The sequence below is a fragment of the Notothenia rossii genome (assembly GCF_949606895.1).
Source record: "Notothenia rossii genome assembly, chromosome: 10".
Classification (NCBI taxonomy): domain Eukaryota; kingdom Metazoa; phylum Chordata; class Actinopteri; order Perciformes; family Nototheniidae; genus Notothenia; species Notothenia rossii.
In genome coordinates, this window is record NC_136908.1 from 30910898 (window position 1) to 30929477 (window position 18580).

The following is an 18580-nucleotide window of genomic DNA, read 5'->3' on the forward strand; positions in this document are numbered from 1 at the left end:
AATATACGATTTCCTAAAGAGGTGAACTGAGGAGCGAAATGACTTGGTGTGGTGAAAACCGAAACCTACTGATTTAACACTACAACGATAGATGTCGAGATACTACCATGTTGAATATTAAATGAAAGTACAGTTTATTTGAATACATTATTGTTTACAGACGAGAGTAGCATGTGACAACATCCGGAATGACCGGCAACCAAACGAGCCGAGAAGTATTGTTTAGAGTATTGATTACAGCGTTTAGAATGTGTTAAATGAAAAGTGATGAAAGAGAATATGAGGAGAAACGGCGTGTTAAGCATATATTGAATGTGAAAAGAACCTATCCTCTGTTTAAATGCAATAACGGACATTGGAGACGAGGTGAGCCGGCTGGCGGGGAGGAGCCAGCAGAGGATATATATAGACAAGTTTACGCGCCAAAACACGGGTAGCGCCATGACACTACACAAATGCACTTCATTTCCGCCGGAAGTCTTTTGCACAGCGTCTGTCGGTGTAAACCGATGTAAACAGTCAGACGGGCACTGGTGTAAACACAGCGATTTCGATGCTAACAGTGATGCTAGCTTAGGAACACGATTCTACTTCTTTGACTGGAGATGGCGTTACTCTCCCCCACCCGAATTCAGTGCAAAACTGGGAGGATAACATGACGACGTGGCCCAGCATAAAACCAAAATAAACTGCCTTATTTAGGTCATGCCCACAGGAGCCAACAGTTGTCTGTTGTTTACATAATGCACAATTTACATGATCTCTTTATGCTGTGCAATATATCATATGTGCCTGTACTGTTTGAGTGAAAATAAAGTTTGATGTAATTTAATTTCATTATTGCACTGTTATTGCATTATTGCATTTCATATGTTCCTTAGAGTGCTACAATTTCTTTTAACACAGTTCATCATTCATATTAAGCTCATACTGTACATAAATAACACTGAATTAATTAATTGTTGAGAGGAAACTAAAGAAATGGCTTCAACAAGAAAGATCACATGTTTAATCCTAACAGGTATTACAAATTAAAATATAAAAGCAGCCCACACAATTACATCACTATGAAAATATTCATATATAATATTAAAAAATACAATGCATGCAGTATTTGTTGTGTTTATCTGTATTTAATGAACAACATGGCTGGGTGCTGGGTGCTGGTTTGTGGTCGTAGCACTCTATCTAACCACTCGTTCAGGTGCTTTCTCGAGTGATTGCAACCAACTACCGCACACGTAGTCCCCGAACCACTTTTCTTCATGTTGTAATTGTTATATCCTCTTTGTCTCTGCGATATCAGTGCTTTGTCGGCACAACGGAGCTAGCTAGCAAAACAAACCCAGTCCGCCAAAACGGAAGTGCATTGCATCGAAGGGAGGAGTTCAGGATGTAGAGCGGAAACGGCTCAATAACTTGTGTATAGCAGCGCCGGAGGAGAGATCCGCTGTCTTCTTCTTGCTCAGGAGAACCGGATCACAGCTGTTTGTCTGACGGAACAATATTCTGTCTGTAACACTACCGCGCCTTTTTTAATTAAAGTATCCCATTTGAATCTTTTCAGAGACTCCATTTAGTCTCATTTTAAAGCTTCTCTCCTGAGAAGTGAGCAAAATTGAAATGGAGTGAATCCATTTCAATTTACTTCATACTATTCCAAGATAGTATATTTTTATTATTCCAATTAATTTTACACTATTCTAAGATAGTCCATTTTATTTGACTTTATTATTTTATACTATTCTAATATGGTAGATTTCATGTTGTATAAATCATTGCTATTCTAAAATGGTTTGTTTCTTTTCACTTTGTAAAAACAAGTGCCTTAACACTGAGCGTGGTATGAGAACGGTTTCTGTGAAAGGAGGGAGGAAGAAATGTTCTGATACCAAGCCATTGCTGCTATTTTGAAGAATGATATTGAATGTAAACACTAGAAGTTATGCACAAGGGAAAACTTTTATGTTTGAACACAGACAAGAATTTATTTTGTATTTTTGTAAAGCCGGCTGTGAAACCATTCCATTTGATTGTATGTTTGTTAATATGAGATATGTAATATGCAAAGTTCAGATGAAGAACTCATTGATTTCAGTATTATACACACCTTTTAGGTGTGTAAGGAGGGACTGTTAGAAATTAAAATCAATGTTTTGATGGTATAATGTAGCTTAAACATACCGTCAGTTCAAACGCTCTTTTATACTGAAAAACCAGAAATTCTTGTGCACAAGCAGTTAAGCTTTTATTCTGAAAATCCTTCATCTACGGTTAGCATGTAGCATGTGGCTAATATACGATTTCCTAAAGAGGTGAACTGAGGAGCGAAATGACTTGGTGTGGTGAAAACCGAAACCTACTGATTTAACACTACAACGATAGATGTCGAGATACTACCATGTTGAATATTAAATGAAAGTACAGTTTATTTGAATACATTATTGTTTACAGACGAGAGTAGCATGTGACAACATCCGGAATGACCGGCAACCAAACGAGCCGAGAAGTATTGTTTAGAGTATTGATTACAGCGTTTAGAATGTGTTAAATGAAAAGTGATGAAAGAGAATATGAGGAGAAACGGCGTGTTAAGCATATATTGAATGTGAAAAGAACCTATCCTCTGTTTAAATGCAATAACGGACATTGGAGACGAGGTGAGCCGGCTGGCGGGGAGGAGCCAGCAGAGGATATATATAGCAGCGCCGGAGGAGAGATCCGCTGTCTTCTTCTTGCTCAGGAGAACCGGATCACAGCTGTTTGTCTGACGGAACAATATTCTGTCTGTAACACTACCGCGCCTTTTTTAATTAAAGTATCCCATTTGAATCTTTTCAGAGACTCCATTTAGTCTAATTTTAAAGCTTCTCTCCTGGACACGAGAATAAAGAACATATTTAACAGTATCCAATGGAGAACTGCTTTTTATCGAGAGAGCTATCGTGATGCTAACTTCCGGATCAGCCTACACAAATAGGTCATCACTGCACCACACTATTGTTGTATTGATTCAGACAGTTATAAAAGCCTAAACAAGTAGATGTGTGATGCCCTCGACAAAATACCAATTTGACCAAAACGTTTGTGGCTCATGTGTTTTGGCTTGACATAAAAATAAACCAACGCAGTTACCGCTGGACATGCTATATGGTCTATCGTCCTGTTTATAGTTTTATTAGGTTTAAATATATTCTATTCTATTCTATTTTATTGTATTGACTTGCACTACTTTATCTGTTTTATTGTGTTGCACTGTTGGAGGAGCATGGGACCTAAGATTTTCATTGACAGAACTACACTGTAGCTATGGAGTGTTCCCTTTCCTGTAGGTTATAGTGCATGTAAATGGTCTGCAAAGGCTCAAATCCCTGGGTTCCCTCCAGAGGAAGTTCAACCACCCCCCCCCCTCCAACACATGTACATGGTAGGCTAAGGGGCGGGACATCTCTAAGTGGTTGACCAATCACAACAGAGCCGGCCAGCTAACCAATCAGAGCAGACTGGGCTCTGGTTTCAGACAGAGGGTGAAAAGAGGTGCTGCATGATTAAGAAAGAAAGCAATGCAGGAAACGTTTTGGTCATATTGGTATTTTGTCGAGGGCATCAAACATCTACTTATGATGTTGTTTAGGCTTTTATAACTGTCTGAATCAATACAACAATAGTGTGGTGCCGTGATGACCTATTTGTGTAGGCTGATCCGGAAGTTAGCATCACGATGGCTCTCTCGATAAAAAGCAATAGGAGTTCTCCATTGGATACATGAATATTGCAAAAACATAAGCTCTGCTGCAAACAAATTTATGATATTCATATGTGACGGTGGCATGGCTTGGCGTCACTACTGCTACAGCACAGCAGTATGAGAACAATAAAGAGCTTTTTGAACATTAAAGGTCCCATGTCATGCTTTTCCGGTTATTACCCGTCCCCTTGTGTGTTATGAAGGTTTTTATGCATGTAAACGGTCTGCAGAGTCAAAACCCTCAAAGTACACCCTGTAGCGAGTAAAACTCTAACACAGAAAATACCTCCCTCGTTGGAGATACGTCACTGTCCATTGATTCTGAACCAAATGGACCAATCTGTGGAGCCGTTACGTTACGTCCGCGGAGCCGTTACGTTAAGCCCCCGCTGATTGGTCCAAATTGACCAATCCATGGACTTCCTCACACACACATTCAGTGCAGGCAGCTCTGCTGATCTCTCCTCCCTGGCTGCAGGCTGATAACAGACAGTTGGGATCGCGGCAAAATTCTCTCTGCAGACCCATTCTCACAGCGTTTATCCACCTTTTTCTTACTCAATATCAAGCCACACTTATTGTTTTTACTTCGGCTGTGACTTTGTGTGTGCTCAGGGTGAGTTTGGCTAAGTTTCTGTCACACCCCCAGGTTTATGTCACGGGTTTTAGTGTTGTTTGCGGTAATTTTTTTCCTCCTGGGTTATTGTCTGGTCCTTTTCCCTGTGTTTTTCATGTCTGTCGTTAGTTCCCTGGTGTGTCTAATTCCCTGATTATATTCACCTGCTCCAGTGCCGGCCCCAGCAGCCATGGCCCCTGCTTCAGCTCCGGACCTTACAGCCATGTTTCCAGCTCCAGAACCGGACCATACAGCCATGTTTCCGGCTCCAATGCCGGCCCCAGCAGTCATGTTTCAAGCTCCAGAACCGGACCTTACAGCCATGGTCCCGGCTCCAGTGCCGGCCCCAGCAATCATGTTTCCGGCTCCAGAACCGGACCTTACAGCCATGTTTTCGGCTCCAGAACCGGACCTTACAGCCATGGTTCTGGCTTCAGTACCGGCCCCAGTACCCATGGTTCCGTCTCCAGTTGGCTGTTCAGCGCCAGCTCCCCGAGTCCTGTCGACATACCGGCCGACTCCAGCACCTCGTCTCCTGTTGGCTGTTCAGCCGACGCCAGCTCCCCGCATCCTGTCGGCGTACCGGCCGACTCCAGTACCTCGTAGGAGGCTCCTGTTGGCTCTCCAGCCGACTCCAGCCCCTCGTGTTCTGTTGGCGAACCAACCGTCTCAAGTCTCCTCTCAAGTTTCTTCTCAAGTACCCTCTCGAGTCACCTCTCGAGTCCCCATTCAAGACACTTCTCAAGTATCCTCTCGAGTTCCCTCTCAAGTCTCCTCTCGAGTCACCTTTCGAGTCCCCTCTCGAGTTCCCTCTCAAGTCACCTCTCAAGTCTCCTCTCGAGTTCCCTCTCGAGTCCCCTCTCGAGTCACCTCTCGAGTCTCCTCTCGAGTTCCCTCTCGAGTCACCTCTCGAGTCTCTTCTCAAGTCACCTCTCGAGTCACCTCTCGAGCTCCCATTCAAGACACTTCTCAAGTCACCTCTCGAGTTCCCTCTCGAGTTTCCTCTCGACTCCCCTCTCAAGTCCCCTCTCGAGTCACCTCTCGAGTCTCCTCTCGAGATCCCCATCGAGTTTCCTCTCAAGTCTCCGTTCAAGTTCCCGCTCAAGATCCCTCTCAAGCCATCTCTCAAGTCAACTCTCAAGTTTCCTCTCGAGTCTCCACTCAAGTCCCTACTCTTGTGCCGTTGGAGGTTCCGCTGGGGGTCCTGCCAACCCTATGTCCTGTGCCATTGGAGGCCCCGCCGACTACTCTTCTGCCGGGGTCCTGCCAACCTTATGTCTTGTGCCGTTCGAGGCCCCGCTGACTACTCTTCTGCCGGGGGTTCTGCCAAACTTATGTCTTGTGCCGTTCGAGGCCCCGCTGACTACTCTTCTGCCGGGGGTCCTGCCAACCCTATGTCCTGTGCCGTTGGAGGCCCCGCCGACTACTCTCCTGCCGGGGGTCCTGCCAGCCCTATGTCCTGTGCCGTTGGAGGGCCCGCCGACTGCTCTTCTGCCGGGGGTCCTGCCAGCCCTATGTCCTGTGCCGTTGGAGGCCCCGCCGACCACTCTTCTGCCAGGGGTCCTGCCAGCCCTATGTCCTGTGCCACAGGAGGCCCCGCCGACTACTCTTCTACCGGGGGCCCTGCCAACCCCATGTCCTGTTTCGTTGGAGGCCTCGACATCACCTGTATCGCCGGGGGTCCTGCCAACTCCTTGTCCTCTTCCGTGGAGAATCTTGCCAACACCCGTTCCACCGGCTCCGGTTCCTGTCCGGTCAACACCGGCTCCTGCCCGGTCCCCTGAGAGCTGAGATCTTCGCCCCTCCTCGAACTCTGCCTTGCCCCCGGGCCGTCCGCCCGAGACCCACGTTTTGAATTCTGCCTTGCCCCCGGGCCGTCCGCCCGAGTTCCGACTACTCTTATGCCGGGGGTCCTGCCAACCCTATGTCCTGTGCCATTGGAGGCCCCGCCGACTACTCTTCTGCCGGGGGTCCTGCCAACTCTATCTCCTGTGCCGTTGGAGGCCCCGCCGACCACTCTTCTGCCGGGGGTCCTGCCAGCCCTATGTCCTGTGCCACTGTAGGCCCCGCCGACTACTCTTCTGCCGGGGGTCCTGCCAGCCCTATGTCCTTTTCCACTGGAGGCCCCACCGACTACTCTTCTGCCGGGGGTCCTGCCAGCCCTATGTCCTGTCACGTTGGGGGTCCCGCCGACTACTCTTCTACCGGGGGCCCTGGCAACCCCATGTCCTGTTTCGTTGGAGGCCTCGACATCACCTGTATCGCCGGGGGTCCTGCCAACTCCTTGTCCTCTTCCGTGGAGAATCTTGCCAACACCCGTTTCACCGGCTCCAGTTCCTGTCCGGTCAACACCGGCTCCTGCCCGGTCCCCTGAGAGCTGTGATCTTCGCCCCTCCTCGAACTCTGCCTTGCCCCTGGGCCGTCTGCCCGAGACCCACGTTTTGAACTCTCCCTTGCCCCCGGGCCGTCTGCCCGAGTTCCCCTTTTTGAACTCTGCCTTGCCCCCGGGCCGTCCGCCCGAGTTCCCCTTTTTGAACTCTGCCTTGCCCCCGGGCCGTCCGCCCGAGACCCCCTTTTTGAACTCTACCTGGCCCCCGGGCCGTCCGCCCAAGAACCCATCCATGGTCTGTGCCTGTCCCCCGGGCAGTCCGCCCGAGACCAGTCCTCCGGACCCCCTCCACCCACCCTGCTGGACTTTGTTGTTTGGGACGTCTGGGATCCGTCCCTTGAAGGGGGGGTTCTGTCACACCCCCAGGTTTATGTCACGGGTTTTAGTGTTGTTTGCGGTCATGTTTTTCCTCCTGGGTTGTATTCTGGTCCTTTTCCCTGTGTTTTTCATGTCTGTCGTTAGTTCCCTGGTGTGTCTAATTCCCTGATTATTTTCACCTGTCACTCCTCGTGTGTCTCCTGTGCCCATCAGTGTCAGCCCCGCCCCTGATTGTTCCCACCTGTGCCTTTTTACCATGTGTTTAGATTCCCCTGTCTCCCAGTATTCAGTGTCAGTTCGTCTTGTTTATTGTCATGTCAGGTCTATGCTTTTGGAACTCTTTGGTTTTTGATTCCTCACTGCGTGAGCGCCTTCATTTTTTGTCCTCTGTTTTTTTGTCATCTCGACTGGAGTTTTGGTGATTACCTTTTTGTTCATTTATGCTAAATCATGGAAAAATAAAGTATCTCACAATACTTTACCTCTGCCTCCCTGTCTGCATTTGGGTCCTACATACTAAGTGCCTGGAATCGTAACAGAACGAACTGACCAACCATGGACCCAGCAGACCTTTTGATGCTACAGGCGGAACTTCTTGGATATTCTCTGGAGTATATTTTTTATACGTGGAAAGGCGCCTCATCTACACGGAGTAGAGAGGCTGCGTTGAAGGAGGCACGTCAGGAGGTTGCTCGCAAGCCCTGGCTCTGGAGATTGTTGCCCAAGTGGCGTAGGATTTTTTCGCGTAGCCCTGAGAGCCAGTCCGCATTTTCTGACCCTTTCTTGGGGTCTGGTCTGACGTTTGGAGGTCCACGAAGCCTCCAAAAAACTCCTAAGAGACGCAAGGCCAGGGTTCCGCACCCAACAGCCATGGTGCCGGCTCCAGCACCGGACCCAACAGCCATGGTTCCGTGCTCCAGTACCATCCCACATAGTCATGGTACCGTGCTCCAGTACCATCCCACACAGCCATGGACCCGTGTTCCGGTTCCTTGCCCAGCAGCCATGGTCCCTGCTCCGGAACCGGCTCACAAGGCCATGGATCCGTGCACCAGTACCGGCCCACGCATCCATGCTTCCATACTCCATTACCTGGCTTACACAGCCAGGGTCCAGGCTTCCGCTCTGCACCCAGCAGCCATGGTTCCAGCTCCAGTGCTGGCCCCAGCAGCCATGGCCCCTGCTTCAGCCCCGGACCTTACAGCCATGTTTCCGGCTCCAGAACCGGACCATACAGCCATGTTTCCGGCTCCAGTGCCGGCCCCAGCAGTCATGCTTCCAGCTCCAGAACCGGACCTTACAGCCATGTTTCCGGCTCCAGAACCGGACCTTACAGCCATGGTCCCGGCTCCAGTGCCGGCCCCAGCAATCATGTTTCCGGCTCCAGAACCGGACCTTACAGCCATGTTTCCGGCTCCAGAACCGGACCTTACAGCCATGGTTCTGGCTTCAGTACCAGCCCCAGTACCCATGGTTCCGTCTCCAGTTGGCTGTTCAGCGCCAGCTCCCCGAGTCCTGTCGACATACCGGCCGACTCCAGCACCTCGTCTCCTGTTGGTTGTTCAGCTGACGCCAGCTCCCCGAATCCTGTCGGCGTACCGGCCGACTCCAGCACCTCGTCTCCTGTTGGCTCTCCAGCCGACTCCAGCCCCTCGTGTTCTGTTGGCGAACCAACCGTCTCAAGTCTCCTCTCAAGTTTCTTCTCAAGTACCCTCTCAAGTCACCTCTCGAGTCCCCATTCAAGACACTTCTCAAGTATCCTCTCGAGTTCCCTCTCAAGTCTCCTCTCGAGTCACCTCTCGAGTCCCCTCTCGAGTTCCCTCTCAAGTCACTTCTCAAGTATCCTCTCGAGTCCCCTCTCGAATCACCTCTCGAGTCTCCTCTCGAGTCTCCTCTTGAGTTCCCTCTCGAGTCCCCTCTCGAGTCACCTCTCGAGTCTCTTCTCAAGTCCCCTCTCGAGTCACCTCTCGAGCTCCCATTCAAGACACTTCTCAAGTCACCTCTCGAGTTCCCTCTCGAGTTCCCTCTCGACTCCCCTCTCAAGTCCCCTCTCGAGTCACCTCTCGAGTCTCCTCGAGTTCCCTATCGAGTTTCCTCTCAAGTCTCCGTTCAAGTTCCCGCTCAAGATCTCTCTCAAGTCAACCCTCAAGTTTCCTCTCGAGTCTCCACTCAAGTCCCTACTCTTGTGCCGTTGGAGGTTCCGCTGGGGGTCCTGCCAACCCTATGTCCTGTGCCATTGGAGGCCCCACCGACTACTCTTCTGCCGGGGGTCCTGCCAACTCTATGTCCTGTGCCGTTGGAGGCCCCGCCGACTACTCTCCTGCCGGGGGTCCTGCCAGCCCTATGTCCTGTGCCGTTGGAGGGCCCGCCGACTGGTCTTCTGCCGGGGATCCTGCCAGCCCTATGTCCTGTGCCACTGGAGGCCCCGCCGACTACTCTTCTGCCGGGGGTCCTGCCAGCCCTATGTCATGTCCCGTTGGGGGTCCCACCGACTACTCTTATACCGGGGGGCCCTGCCAACCCCATGTCCTGTTTCGTTGGAGGCCTCGACATCACCTGTATCGCCGGGGGTCCTGCCAACTCCTTGTCCTCTTGCGTGGAGAATCTTGCCAACACCCGTTCCACCGGCTCCGGTTCCTGTCCGGTCAACACCGGCTCCTGCCCGGTCCCCTGAGAGCTGTGATCTTCGCCCCTCCTCGAACTCTGCCTTGTCCCCGGGCCATCCGCCTGAGACCCACGTTTTGAACTCTGCCTTGCCCCCGGGCCTTCCGCCCGAGTTCCCCTTTTTGAACTCTGCCTTGCCCCCGGGCCGTCCGCCCGAGTTCCCCTTTTTTAACTCTGCGTTGCTCCAGGGCCGTCCGCCCGAGACCCCCTTTTTGAACTCTGCTTTGCCCCCAGGCCGTCCGCTCGAGAACCCATCCATGGTCTCTGCCTGTCCCCCGGGCCGTCCGCCCGAGGCCCGTCCTCCGGACCCCCTCCACCCACCCTGCTGGACTTTGTTGTTTGGGACGTCTGGGATCCGTCCCTTGAAGGGGGGGGTTCTGTCACACCCCCAGGTTTATGTCACGGGTTTTAGTGTTGTTTGTGGTCATGTTTTTCCTCCTGGGTTATTTTCTGGTCCTTTTCCCTGTGTTTTTCATGTCTGTCGTTAGTTCCCTGGTGTGTCTAATTCCCTGATTATTTTCACCTGTCACTCCTCGTGTGTCTCCTGTGCCCATCAGTGTCAGCCCCGCCCCTGATTGTTCCCACCTGTGCCTTGTTACCCTGTGTTTAAATTCCCCTGTCTCCCAGTATTCAGTGTCAGTTCGTCTTGTTTATTGTCATGTCAGGTCTATGCTTTTGGAACTCTTTGGTTTTTGATTCCTCACTGCGTGAGCACCTTCATTTTTTGTCCTCTATTTTTTTGTCATTTCCACTGGAGTTTTGGTGATTACCTTTTTGTTCATTTATGCTAAATCATGGAAAAAAATAAAGTATCTCACAATACTTTACATCTGCCTCCCTGTCTGCATTTGGGGTCCTACATACTAAGTGCCTGGAATCGTAACAGTTTCGCTGTCGCTAAACAAGGAAACCACACCTCCACGGAGCTCAGTGCGATTCACAACGTCCCGACCAATCAGAGCACACTGTGCTCACAGGGAGGGTGGGGGCTGGAGCTATTGGAGCTACAACGAGCCGTTAAAGGCAGAGAGTGAAATTCAGTGAATACACGTAGTTTAAAGAGAGGCTGTATGAGAAACCAAAGTGATTTGGGAAAATTGCACAATATAAATCTATTCTAGTAGACCTCAACAATGGAATTATGATCAGTGGAAATGGCCATGACATGGGACCTTTAAAGCATGGAGACATGTCACAGTAGAGATACTAAATACTGACCTTAAATGACAATGAGCACAAAAAATCTTGGGTATTTCTTTCGTCAAAGCCAGATGTTTTTACGTTAAGATACAACCAAGAGGGCTACTAATGGATCAGGAGACCTTTTTTCTGTCATTTTAACCGTCCACATATCAACATAGGTGCAAAACATATCACACTCAAGAACAAAGAACAAAAACACCCAGACTACCAGACAACATCATTTTGTAGAGACAACTGGAGACATTGTGTCAGAGACAAAAACTTACCGGCAGATGTATTATAGGCAGACACTCTGAGTAAGGGCAACATGGCAGAGCAGGAGAGAAGAAAGGAGAGCGCCATCCCGCCACCTGGATAACAGAACAGAGAGGAAAAGAGATGTCAAAGAGGAACTGGCAGGGAAAGAGACAGCTGCAGCTACCGTACACCTGTATGTGTGGTTAGATCATGTTCTACTATGGAAGAGAGGAATAAATCAAGCTAATGTCAAACTTCCTGTACATTTTTGCAGAATCAAGGTTATGTAGAATGATACAAGCAATCACAGCTCATTATGCGATAGTTGCACCAGTAGCTGAACGCCTTTAGCAACAGGGGATGCTTGCAAGTCAGTCACATTATAGCAAGCACAAATGAAAGGCCAGGGCGGGAGGACAGTCAGCTACAACAGATACTGAGAAAGAGTATCAGATGTGGATGGTATGTAGGAGTTTGTTTATGGTTCTCACTGTGTAACACAAGTGTTTGGGGAAATCCTTTTCCAAATATGCCAAGAGGAAAAAAGCTATCTCTAGTATTCTCCAAGTACACACACATGCACCAACCGGACCTGTCCAAATATATGAATGAATGGGTAGATGTGGGGTCATTGGAGGTCTGTGCCTTGCTTAAGGGCACCTTGGAAGGAGGAGAACTGGAACCGAGATACTGCTGTCCCTGAACAAATTATTTCTAGAATAACAAAAGAAATGTGCTTTGGGTAACAATGAGACAGTAGCCCATTTCTGAGAAGCATGCTGGGAAACTTTTCTGAAGTCTTTGACTGTGTTTTTCAGACAGACACTACCAAGTGACTAAGCAAGTGTGCCGGTGAGGGTGTGACTTTGATCTCCCTATGTGGATTTGCCTACTCACTGTACATCTTTCCGACTAAGAGGTGAAGCTCATTCATTCAAAGTTTGAGAGCAAGCATCTCCCGGTTCGTTGTAATGGTCAAAAAAGTGTGCGCTGTAGTTTGTCATACAACAGTGTGATACATTTACAAGATATTGTTTCAAGAGAAACAATACAAAACAACCAGACTCCAGCTTCAGTTCTTCAAGTGTTCTTTTATGGGCTGACTCTCCATGAGTAAGACTGTTCCTGTCGTTGTGACATCCTCAGAGGATGGAGTAAATGAGGGCTTTTCTGTTGGTTATTGAAGCCAAGAACAGAACAAGTGTTGTGCTTCTCTCAGTGTGCCGGCAGCGATTGTTTTTTTTAATGTTATAATGTTTTGTTAGATGACAACATTTTCTCTGATTTAACATCACATTAGGCTCTCAATGTGCACCAGATGAATGGAAACTACTTCAAAAATGTATAACATACTTTGAAAGAAAAATCTACAAATTCCATCAACACATGACTTCTTGTATGCATTTATTATTAATGATGATATTCAGTATTAAAGTAAAAAAAGGTGTATGTTTTTAAAAAAGACAAAAGAGGAGGAGGTCATTGGAAATGTAAAAACACAATACATACAATATTAAGGTAGAATATTGAGAGCCTGGGTTATAATGAAACTAATGTTAGACCCAAATGGCGGAGGCAGTGAATGGGCTCCTCACTGAATCAACATGTCATTTTCTTGAGGAGCCATTGACCTACATTAGCCGGCTCTCAGGGACTCGGAGGTTCCACTTCATCCTGGCACTCAGTCAGGCCTAATTACAGCACAATTACCAGCACCGGTCAGTCTATTTTTACCCAACTGTTGTGGCTTGATAAAAGCAGGGCCTGGGAGAGGATTCAGCTTTTTCCCTTCTTTCCATCTGGTATGCAAAAAGATCCCAAATGGTGGAAAGGCACAGAGCAGAGACAGCAGCAGCAGCAGCAGCCACTGAGTAATGTGTCATCAGTCCGCACAAACGGCATGTCAATGATCCAACACTCACACTGCTCAATGCTGGAAACCATGCAAATAGCGCTCTTTCTTATACACCCGTTTTATACTCTTTGTCAGAGGTGGGAAGTAACTTACTAACTAAGTACATTTACTCAAGTACAATGCTGAGGTACTTTACTTGAGTATTTCCATTGTATGCTACTTTTTACTTCTACTCCACTACAATTCAGAGGTAAGTTGTGTACTTGTACTCCATTACATGTATGCAGTTGGTTAACGCGGGGTAACATTTCAGGGTAAGCCAATCAGAGACAAAGTTGGGCGGGTCTTGCCTTATGGGGAAAATACACACACACAAACACTTGCTATTGCTAACACACACACACACACACACACACACACGGCAACGCTCACCACCAGCACACACACACACAATGGCAGATGCAAGTATCAGTGAGAGCAGCAGCGCATTTGCAACTTGGAAATATAACCACTATTTTCAATTTGTGTGGGGATAAAGGACGCACAAAATATGACGGTAAAATGTAAACTGTGTGCAGGACAGAAAGCATTGTCCACATCGAAAAACAGCGATGCCAATCTCCTGAAGCACCTAAGTAATGTACATTGGGCTATAAAACTAGTCGCCAAAGACCCCACCGTCTCAACCACCGGCAGTGACCCAGATGAAGCAACACCATCTAAACAGCCAAAAAATGATTTTTTTAAATCGCTACATGTCACCCAGAGTCAACTAAACAGATTGATTGCCAGGTATGTTGTTGAGGACATGCTGCCCATCGCAACGGTCGAGTCTGTTGCATGCCTTCAGAGAACTAGTCAGCAAAAAACAACACAAAGACTTGTATTTTTATTGTTATTATTTTTAAAGTAAAGTAACTTGTTACTAGTTACTTTTATAATTTCGTAACTAATAAAGTAACTAGCTACTTTTTTGAGAGCATTAACTATAACTATTACTAGTTAATTTTTAAAAGTAACTTGCCCAACACTGCATGTATGTAATACCTTTAGTTACTTTACAGATCTGGATGAATGATGTGAAATGTAATACAGTCTTAAATCAGACTTTAGTTCCACCTGGAGTAAATTCACAAGCTACCCTGCAGTATACAAAGTCATTCAAACTAGCAGCACCTTTACCAGCTTTGAGAACACTTTCATGATCAATCATTATAAAACATATCATAGATATTATTCTGAAATGGACCAATCTGCACAATGACTACTTTTACTGTCGCTACTTTAACTACATTTTGATGCTTTTACTTTTCTACTTTTACTTGAGTAACATTTTGATTGCAGGACTTTTACTGTTAACAGAGTATTCCTACACTCTGGTACTTCTACTTTTACTTAAGTTCTAGATCTGAGTACTTCTCCCACCTCTGCTCTTGAATGAATTGAGAGTTTCCATTAAATAGCCTATACCGTCTCTGAACCAGTTGAGAAACAACGAGACATATATTTGACTTCATGTGTAACCATAGCAGTGTGGGTACATACTGCAGCAGCACACCACGACACCTAAACTACATGGTTGAGTGACTGGGACTGAAGGGTGCCACTGCCTGTATGAAGGGAAGGGAAATGTGAAATAGCTATTAGAGAGCAAGAGTTCCTGTTGCAGGGATGTGTTCTCCTGCAGTGCATAGGAGCAACCACCCAGGGTGCTTTCCTTCTTTGTCAGGGCCCCGCCCCTTTTTGGAAAATATCTGCTGTCATTTGACTGGCGGTAAATACAGATTGTGAGGTCTTCGCCAATCAGATGCAAAAAAGTTATAATACCTTGCCCAAATACGATGGTCAGTTAGGCAAACAGTTACACTAATTCATTGGAGATGGATGATCGGAGTCAAAGTATTGTGGAGTGAGTAGAACAGAGGATCTGTACTTTCAGTCTGCTGGTGGACGAGTGGCAAGCAGCAGGAAAACACTTAGACTGGGACTTCATTGTCAGGGTTTTATATTTCAATGCAACATATTGACTTATTTGAACCTCTTTTACAACTGTTGTCTGTAACGGTTGACATGGACCTCCTTAGCATCATATTGTAGCTGTGATGAAGTGTTTCCACAGACACGGACTGACCGGTCCCATAGATTATGATTTCTGCCTCTCTGTTTTTGGCCTGAAGGCAAGGCAAGTGTATTTATATAGCCCCTTTGGTACCACTTTACAAAGGGTTTACCAATAGTTTGTAATTCATTTATTAATTAGGTTGCCTTTATAAATCCTTAACAAGCTTTTATAAGACATGAGATAAACAGGGCGACTGTGACCGGTTGCTTGCCAAATAGTGAGCCCACATGTATCTGCACTGCTACCTAGCTTACTTCATCTTCTTCATCAGCCAGCATCCTTGGTATCTGTTGTTCACTGAGTTGATTCTCGCTAAGTAGCCAATATAAGCCTTAGTCATCTTGCCAAATAGTGAGCCTGTGTTGATGTATGAAAACTATGTTAGAAATGCTTTATAAATGGTTCTTAATGATTAACAAAGTGTTTACAACCGAATTCATAACCTAATTAGAAACCCTTTATGAATCCTTAATAAGGGTAGTCTTATTGTAAAGTGGTACCGCACCTTTCAACACAAGGCAATTCAAAGTGCTTTACAAAAATGAAAGACATTAAGAGCATGAAGAAATAGTGCAGCGAAAGTACAGATCCCTTCTTTACTGTCCTTATTTCTAGGTCAAAGAAAAGAAAATCAGAACTTTCTATAGTTTTTGTTTTTTGACGTGCAATAAATGACTTGTATAATAAATTCTTTGTTTTCACCGTAAAGGGGGCTGGGCTGTCACTTCGCCAGGCAGTATTCATGGGTACCAAGTACGTCATTTCCGGAATGCCCGCCGCCATCTTTGTGACCGACTGACAGTTTGGCCCAATCCCAAACCACTCCCTCGACCCTACCCCTCCGTAACGGAGTGAACTCCGTCTGTAGCCACACTCGCAGCTCAACGAGGCTCCCTCCTGTCAGATGGAGGGAGTAAATACAGCAGCAAGCTTTGGGACGGCCTCCCCTCTCTCCGGCAGAAACAGGAAATTCCGTAACTGTATGTAACAACAACACATCCTCACATCCAGGTTGGCCTATGTTGACGTTATGTTAGTCCCCTGTGTCGGCTCCGGGATTTGCCCTTTGCGTACATTTTCAACTTTCCGGGATTTGCCCTTAGCGTACATTTTCAACTTTCCGGGATTTGGCCTTAGCGTACATTTTCAACTTTCTGGGATGTCCTTGTGGTTCTACATGGCTCCCTAAACGTATGTTGTACTGTAGACGACTTGAGATCGCGAGCGAATGCTACCCACCGCGGGCCATTCTGCTGAAGCCTACATTGCGAGACTACATTGCATTAAAAACATTATGCTCTCTATATATTGTCTTTTATTATGCTTTATATAGTGTCTCAGGCTTTGGCTATAGGGCGGCTCAAAGTATTTTGTCTGGCCGTTGTGAAGACTGCTTTGTTTATTGTCCTTGTTTTTGTTTTAAATAAAGCATTTTCAATCGACGCATGCCGAACATGTGACGTCATATGATGCGTCGCATCTGCGCACAGGGAGCAGGGAGTCCCCGAGCTCCGTATTCCCCGTATTTTTTTAAATAAAGACACTTTAAATCACGGGCGCGCATCAAACGTGTGACGTAATGTGGTATTAAAAGTATTAAAAGAGGTGAAAATCACTACAAGTCTGGGCATGTTGAGAGCTGTACATACACACAAGGGGAGTCAGTCGGTTCATAAGAGCCAGCATGCGGGAATCTGGGATTTGTAGTATTGTGCGTATTTTTCATTGTCTTACATTTCAACAGTTTTACGACAAACTGTGACTTTTTCAACATGGAAATTATTATTTAAGATTGACAAACATCATTATGTGTAATTCGTGGCACAATTCAAACGGGATCGAAAGATAATCTTTCTCTCTCCATTGATTTCAATGCATATCTTTTCCGAATAAAGTGGAGGAACCCGGAAGGGGAGGGGCTTTGCCTCGGTTTAATAAGAACGCGTGGGTCGCCGCGTCGCACTTGTTAAAGCCCATGAATAAGGTAAGAGCTTCATTAATCATTTGTGCATAATCAGAGGCAACGAAAACCATTAAATATACACCAAAACTGTTATTAAGTCCAGTCAGCAAGTATTGTAAGCACCTTAAGAAGAGCAAGGTAGTCGTTTTGTGAGTTTGTGAATCCTTTTAAGACATTACAATACAACTTACTGGACTATGCTAGCTAACGGCTACTAGCCATAGAGAACCCTCCTTCTGGTTCCTTCCTCAGAAACGCAATGCAATTTCTCCATAGGATTTTGGAAAATAGCTGGAAATAAGGTCTGTGGTTGAAACACATTTAAGAGACGGATCATGTTTTGTTCAGCCGGATAATATCCACATGTCTACACTACTTTTATAATTTTCGAATCATAAATCTAGTCGCCAGAAGCAAAATGCTAACGTTATGCTATAAACCAACTACAGCAGGGTCACTGCTTCAACGTCACGCCAACTTAAGATCTATATTCAAACATACAGATTCTAAATGGTATAGGTTGAAGCCAGTGGCGGCCGGCCCATAGGGGCGCTGCCCCACCTCTTCCCACATTATAAATTAAAATTAAAAAAATTAAAATTAAAATAATTCTTTTTTTTTTAAATATATTTTTTTAATTTTAATTTTTAATGAACAAGGTAAATATTATATAATTGGTATCAGTAAAATGTATAATCTACAATAAAATCTCGTTTAAAATGGTGTTACGATGTCTAAAGTTACTGATAAGTCACATGTTTCCTGCCTGGCCTTGCCCGTGTATCATTACCCTCTCTCGTCTGGGCGCTAAGAGGGGAGCCCTCAACCAGTGCAGCAGCAGCCACTAGCAGCTGAATGTTGCTATCTGTAAACTATGGCTCCGAAACATAATTTCAGCTAGAAATGGCTAGAAAGGATCCGTCTTGTGTAAAACTCTTGCGAGAGTTTGCGAGTCACGTGGCTGAATGTTTACGTTTGACAGGCAGCCTTTCAGTTACGGTCGTTAACAACAGTGGGCCACAGCAAATGATGGTGAGAAGCTAAACTAACTATTAATTATGTCAATTACAGGGAGTGTGATTGTAACTGTGTGTGTGACTAGCTGGATGCAAAGAGGTAAACACTGTCTTTTGTTTCCCATGCTTTTTCTTCAAACAGCCAGGGACAGATACTATGTGCCCGTGCTAAATAAACACACACACACACACACACACACACACATATTATTGTAGTTGAGTTTTGACGGCATCCATCAAACTAGATGTTTTGCCTTAATGGTCTGTTTTCTAATATGTTCATGTTTCTGAACCACGTCTGTGTCTGCATATAATGTTCGTATTTAATCTCCTCAGGGTTCACGCGGGGTCTTACGAAGTCTTACATTTGATCATCTGAATGTAAGGCCTTGAAAAGGTCTTAAATATGACCAAAAAAATAAGAAAGGTCTTAAATATGATTTAGAAGG

The 18580-nt window shown here is 46.4% G+C and overlaps 1 protein-coding gene across 3 annotated transcripts in view; it reads right to left on the reverse strand.

The window, feature by feature from the left end:
* The window catches only part of gabbr1b (gamma-aminobutyric acid (GABA) B receptor, 1b), a 332077-nt gene that overhangs the window by 226569 nt on the left and 86928 nt on the right, over window positions 1-18580 (reverse strand). For all 3 annotated transcript variants that reach the window (XR_013803364.1, XM_079655114.1, XM_079655113.1), the window contains exon 2: window positions 11205-11288. Coding sequence is in view for 2 of the 3 variants with exons in the window: in XM_079655114.1 (XP_079511240.1) it covers window positions 11205-11280 (76 nt within the window). In the remaining variant the exon portion in view is untranslated. The remainder of the gene's footprint in view (window positions 1-11204; window positions 11289-18580) is intronic.